At 33.5% G+C, this 6,798-nt stretch overlaps 1 protein-coding gene across 1 annotated transcript; it reads right to left on the reverse strand.

Moving 5' to 3' along the window:
- Positions 1 to 3,141: 3,141 nt before the first annotated feature.
- Positions 3,142 to 5,764, reverse strand: LOC149949739 (cytochrome P450 1A1-like). The gene is made up of 4 exons (XM_090169480.1): positions 5,421 to 5,764; positions 4,249 to 4,355; positions 3,231 to 3,442; positions 3,142 to 3,150 (listed from the first exon to the last, which is right to left on the reverse strand). The coding sequence occupies exons 1-4, from the start codon at positions 5,762 to 5,764 to the stop codon at positions 3,142 to 3,144; spliced, it is 672 nt and encodes a 223-aa protein (XP_090025606.1).
- Positions 5,765 to 6,798: the final 1,034 nt, after the last annotated feature.

The raw sequence follows: 6,798 nt of genomic DNA on the forward strand, positions 1-6,798 counted from the left end.
CAACGAGGATAAAAAATAATTATTGAGCGAGTTTTGAGAGCAGCTTGTTCTAGTAATCGGGTACCCGACTATGTATTTTTTTGTTAATTGATAACCAAGGAGTATTTAACAAGTTCTTATTTGAGGCAGTGTTCTAGTACTTGACCAACAAAATACCCAGTACTCGATGATGTTCAAGTACTTGTAAAGCCCTATATAGTAGATATTCGAACATTACTTAGTAAGGGTATTAGGACTAAATTTAGATATCGTGGGGACTTTCTCCGTTTGCTGGGTTGTAAAGGTGGAACCTGCATATAACCATAGCAATGGTCATCTTCAATTTAAAAATTCCGTAAGAAATTATCCACACGACACGTCTGTAATGTACTTAACTCATGGATGATTTAAGGAAGAGATATATTCCACCTTAGCTAAAATACAAAATAGTTTGCTTTGAATAATCATAATCAGCTAGTCTTATATCCAAGGCACCACTCTAGGCCCAAGTTCTGTAGCTACCTTTAATGCCAATAATTCAGGTGGCCGGGTTAAATTGCTTTAAAGGCAAAAACTTGCAATATTTTTTCCGCGCAAGATACAGTTTCCACATTTTATTAGGTGTGGTTCCATTTGCAAGTGGCAGTCATAGATATTCTTGGACATTTGAATATCTTCGCGTGTTCATTCAATAATTCTATACCGGAACTTGACCGCGTTAACCCGCTTAATTTAACATCCATAGCCTAGCTCAATATTATTATTTAAATTTGAATGCGTATAGATCCGTGTGTCTTTTACCAAGACTATTAACTTGATTATGTACAAACTAAACATAGAGAAAGCTAGTTTGTTAAATAAACATCTATTGAACTTAGAAAATCCTTTCAAAACGGATGAGGTTAAAATGAGGGATTTGGTCGGATACTTCGAGGACCCACCGAACCCGAAGTCCAAATTGGGCTATAAGCTCTTAATAGCGACCCTTTATTATTTGAAAGCACTCACCGCCCAGAAGATGAATTAAGGTTATTTGGTAGTTGGACTGTTGTTTCTTACCTTTTCTCAGGATGATTTTAAAACAAGATTTAACGAACGGGTGACCAAATTTTAAATTTAATAGACCACTATTTTAAATATTAATATTGTTTTTTAGGTTGAGACTAATGTTTACTAATGATGGATGGATTTGCGTTCTCTCAATATTTAAACACGGTTTTCGCAATGAAATTGAAAAGAAAGCTATAACACATTTCTTTATCATTTAATTAAAAGTTAGATTTACACACTGTAAATAAAGATTTTTTAAACACAATAATATTCTTTACAATTAAAGCGATTAAACGAACAAAAATTCAATCTCTCGCTTTAAATAATACACGATTATTTAATAAGGCGAAAATTGAAATGTGCTTCTGAACTTTCTCCTGGTTTGGGAAACAAATTTGGTATTTCTGAGCAAATAGACTTAGGTACGAGAAAATGATAAGTTTTCCAACAGATTCACCAGCACAGCTCCTTTTTCCTGTTCCAAAATTGAAAACTCAAAATAGCAATTAGTTCGTTAAATAAACTCTGTCTTAATGGCTCAAATTAGTATTTTTGAGCATGTTGACGAGTGATTTATTTCAAAAAAGCAAGTGTATTTAAAGAATTATTGTAAAAATTATTTTTTAAACTTTTTATAAACTGTAAAATTGATACAATTCGTTTAAATTTAACCCACTTTCTGAACATAAGTTAAGTTTAACTTAACCCCCGCGGTGTGGAACCTAACAAAGTAGTCTAAAATTCTGAAAAAAGTTTATTTAATAGCATTTTATAGTATTTAATAGTATTGAATATTTTTGTCGATTCCTGGATAAATTTAGTTGACACCGTCTCCACTAAATAAATTATGTCTCACAACCGGTTTTATTAAAGATCCGTGAGTCTACTTACCGAGTCCAAAAACGAGCGAGTAATCAGCGAGGGAATTCAATTTCTGGCCATCTTCAGTAATAAATCTCTCGGGTCTGAACACTTCGGGATCTCCATATAATTCCTTACTTTCGCGGATCGACGCGAACAACAGCAGAACGTTAGAACCTTTTGGGATGTCGTAGTTTCCAATCCTTTCATCTTCCAGTGCTCTATGATTGAATTGAACAAATTGATTATCGTTTGCTTGCCCGAAATGTCATTGCTGGAGAGGTGGTATTTCGTTTTTTCAGAAAAAGAAGGGAGAAGTGGACAAAGTTCCGTCGTCAACTCCAATTCTGGGGTGGGCGTTAAATCCTTATTTCTCCTTGTAATTGGAAACTAAACGATTTTGAACATTGAATAATATTTTATCACCGTTAACTTTCTATAATCGATCTGCTTTACCCGTTATCTTTTTGTAATCGCTCAGTTATCATCCTTCAATTTAACCGGTAGTAATTTCGTAATCGCTTTAATCAGATAAATTCGTGTATGAAATGAAATGTAAAGGGTATAGCCCTCCGAAGGACGCGCTCAAGCCTTAACGAAACGAGCGTCACCTTTAATCAATATAATAAGTTTAAAATGTAGACTTTCTCGATTAAATATCAGAAGCGTTCGACTCGTTAAAATTTTATCATACTGATTAATGAAACAGATTACATTTTTCGATTATTAATGTGCAATGCCATTTAATATAATTTCGTCAAGTGGCATTATAAATGTTTAATCTATTTCTGATTATTATCCAATTTGAAATTAAAAGTAAATGATTCTTTAAAATATTTTCGCCACATTGCATCCATTTTCTATTTTAAATTTTGGAACAATTTTTTCACGCTAACGCAAATTTACAAGCGCAATTTGACGGGCTCTGCCATTCGATACTAATTTGTTTACTACCTAGGCAAAATGTCATTCCTTAAAACCTTGGGATTCGTGTCACGTTATACCTTCATTGCGGGACACAATTATGTTCGCCTATTAATATCTCGGGTTTCTCAAGTCTACATGAAATATTGATAATTTCTTTGAAGAATGACATTCGTAACTGGAATCTAGAAAATAACTGATATTTAAAGACTAGCCTTATCACAAATTAACGATTAAATTTTTTATCTCTCGTTTCGGCAAAATAATGCGAAAGTTTTAACAATTAAATAAATAATATACAAAGTGTCGCAGTTTCGATTTCGTGTTTTAATAACACTGTGTTCAGAAATAAAATATATAATTTCAACGTACATTAAGTTATCTTGCAGCGATATAATGTTATAGTAACGGTAAACCTCCAAGATGAAAGCTTGCATTTGGGGTAGATTGTGTCTGTCGCTCCACTCGGGCAATCTGTCTTTGCCCACTACGGAAATGACTTCTTGGTGTATTTTCTCTTGACTGTTTTGGTGAAGAGCCAACGCTGTAAACAGCAATACGAGAGTTTTTTGCGCCGTTTCACCCACTGTACCAACTAGTCCTGTCATATTTGTAACGATAGATTCCCCTAAAATTTCCAAAATAAAACAATGTTATTCAACTTACAATTAATCAAATCAATTGGCGACTCGCTGCACGAGATAAGTTTAATTTTTTAGTTTAACTTTTAAATTCAGCACGCCAAAATAGAAATGGACGAATATACGCCATTGCTAGACCTTATATGTAAATTCATGGTATTGCCATCATTACGTAGTGAGAAAATAACGTGTAGCTTCGGCATTGCCTATTTTCGGGCTAATCAGAGAGACGAGAAGTAATCGGGAAACTAAGACCTTCCACTACGACTAATGATACAATTTACGAACAAACGGTACAAACCTTATTTTAATTGTAAATGAACAAGTTCGTGGTAATAGTCAAAGTATTCCAAACTGGGAAATTTTTATTCGGACTTTAAATGACTGAATAAATGTATATGTATGGTAACTCTATCAAAGCCTTTGTCTCCTTACAACCTTTTATAACTGCGCGTCATATCAATTATTGAAATTTTTAATGTTGATATAACGACAGCACGCCTATATTCCTTTTTATTTTAATTTCAAAACGTAACCCAATATGTTTTGGTTTAAAATAGGTTATATCCCTCCAAAGACCGCGATTTAGTGTGAAAACTTTACAATTCTGACGGAACAATTAACACAATAAAGTTCTTCAAACCTTCTCGCGAAGAAGTAATAAATGGGGTTTCCGCTCCCTCACGCATTCACTAAATGCAGGGTTTAATACCTAACAAAAAACTCATTTTTTAAATTTAAAAGCCAGGAGATCGGAACCACCACCATTAAAAAAAATTTTATTGTTACATACTAGTAAACGTTTTCAAATGTTTTTTTCTGCTTTCCTGAATGTACAAGTCCATAAGATCTCTGGTGTGACCCTCTACAAAGTTATTCTCGTGCCTTTCTAATTCTTGCCTAAAAATAAAATGCGGTTTATTCCTTATTAAGAATCTAGATACCTGTATTTTAAAATCATACGAAACATATGGAAAAATATTTGTAATTTAAAAGGATGCTTTTTCAGAATTATTTATTATTTTAATTTTTTTAAGAACAAAAATGTTTTAATTTCTATTTACGGAGATGATCAAAATGGTCAAATTTGACCTCAACACGAGAAGGAGATAGAATTTTTTCAGACATGCTAATATTTATACAATATAGTGGAAAGAGTTAACGTAAATCAATTTTAAAAACACATTCATAAATTTGCTAATTGTTAGATGTTGTTTAAAAACATCTTAAAGCATCTGCATTAAAATTATTGTCGTTTTAGCTCAATGCTGTTTTAAACTTCAATAAAATCTTTCTACAGTTTTTGAAAACAATTTTCTTGACAAAAACTCAATATATTCCGAGTAAGAACTTTAATTTCTGAGATACCAAATAACTTTACAGTTCACTTTTTATCCTTTAATATACAGATTGTTACGTACAAATATGTGAAAAACTCACGGGCATGTTTTACGGGTTATATAGTGTAAAATATGTCTATTGAACATTGGTCCTAAAGCGCTTAGTTTCAGAGATATGGGCTCAACATTTGTAAGTTTTTGCTTTGGTGTTTATAAATAGGATAAATATTATTTCAATAGACGAGGTTTGCGAATATACTTAACTGAAAGTGAGAAGCCCTACAATACCACGAGATACAATCTCATATCCTTTCTCCGTGTTTTAAAAAAGTATAATTTTTCTTTCGTGACCTACATCAATATAGGATAATAATTAGCAGCAACATCCGCTGCGTTTACTGAAACTGAGGTTATCGTTTCTTTCTTATAGCGCTTCTTAGAAGAAATTGCGGGAAAATAACTTATATTCATTTCAAGGTGGGCTCCTGTGGGGCGCTACGGGCATGCTTTTAATTCGAACAGCGGTCGTGTGTGAAATGTCTAATGAGAAACATTATAAAGTGATTAAATTTGATTTATCAATTAAACAAAAGTTAGAGAATTGATAAGCTTATTGATAACTTACTCTACTTCCACTTCAAGGTCTTTCGTAGCTTTAATTCCATTTTTAATAATGGAATTAATTCTTTGCTGAACAATCTTCAGTAATGGGTAGTTAAACTTCTTTTGGATTTCAAAAGGTAAAACAATTTCCTGGAATGAATGAAGTTTTTTTCCAAATATGGAGTTTGGATCGAACGAAACGTTGGCCACGAATTTACAAAATAAACTATTGGTTTCGTAGAAAAAAACATCATTTAAAAGAAGAGCAGTTCCCTCATGATCTGGAAATGTGTTTACGAATCCCGCGACTTGATCTCGAACTGTAGTGGCCCAGTCCATTTGCCCTTCGCTCAACGTTCTTGACATGAGCTGCGAGATAAATCGCCGATGCTCTTTCCAATAGACGCTGTCGCTACTTTCGAATATATCTGAAACGTGACAAACATTGAAAGTGTGAAAACAATTTAAATGCTTTGTGTTGTCTGTTTGTACTATTTAGCGAAAAAATGAAAGCGGTAATTACATAACCAAATGTCCCTATTTCTAAAAGTTTAAAATTTTTGGCCCGATCGTTACTGGAACAAAATGAAGATTAAATAAACTGAGATTAAATTTTCCAATTACAGCAATGTAATTGTTTTGGAAAAATAAGGTTAAAGAATATTTGGGTATAAACATTTTCGAGGTCGAAGTTGCCGTGGTGGCACAATCTGTTTATAATGAACTTACTTTATCAAACTAAATCAAAGCCTCAATTGAGTACTCGTTTTAGCATTTTAAAATAATCGTATTCCCTAAGAATTTTCATGCTTGCGTTTACCTCTGTTTTATCTGTTTTTTACTATTTCAGCTGTTAGCTTTAAGCGTTTTTTTACGACTATAGTTATGAATAAAAATAATTTCGGAATACATGTATGATAATATGAAGGCTAACGCACGACGAAATGCTCCTACTCTTGCACTTGCGTGAGTAAAACGAGATATTTTATCCTTGTCCCAAAAATGGTGTTCTTATCGTAGTAAGAGCCTATTAATAGCATAAACTTTATATCGTAAAAACGTAGTTGGTTGAAAATGCCTAAATTGTTTACTCGGGCTGAACGGTCGCTTACATTTTCGTGGTGCTGAGACGCCAACAAAATGTTTTAAAGCAATGTTTTTGCGAAACGGAATAACACTTACACTCACCAGAACAGCTTTCTGCTGTGGTGTGCGGAAAAAAGGTGTAGAAACGTAGAGGTTCATTATTTAAGAAATAGTCCCCGAAATTGACTCAACAACCCAGCCGCGTGAAGGCCAAGCCGCGGAAGACATCCGTCATTCTCAAGAGAGAGCACGAAAGTCGCGCAACGCCTGTATGTGTACCAGGAGAGTCAACTGTCAACGATTGAAGTCAATCA

Source organism: Leiobunum rupestre, chromosome 3 (assembly GCF_980474605.1).
Source record: "Leiobunum rupestre chromosome 3, qqLeiRupe1.1.hap1, whole genome shotgun sequence".
NCBI lineage: Eukaryota > Metazoa > Arthropoda > Arachnida > Opiliones > Sclerosomatidae > Leiobunum > Leiobunum rupestre.

Excerpts from the sequence above, each read along its gene's own strand:
- LOC149949739 (XM_090169480.1), bottom strand. The coding sequence starts at position 5,764 with ATGTCAAGAACGTTGAGCGAAGGGCAAATGGACTGGGCCACTACAGTT. Across the intron at positions 4,356-5,420 it reads GACCTTGAAGTGGAAGTAGA|GCAAGAATTAGAAAGGCACG; the intron begins GTAAGTTATCAA and ends TTTTATTTTTAG. Across the intron at positions 3,443-4,248 it reads ACATTTGAAAACGTTTACTA|GGGAATCTATCGTTACAAAT; the intron begins GTATGTAACAAT and ends TGGAAATTTTAG.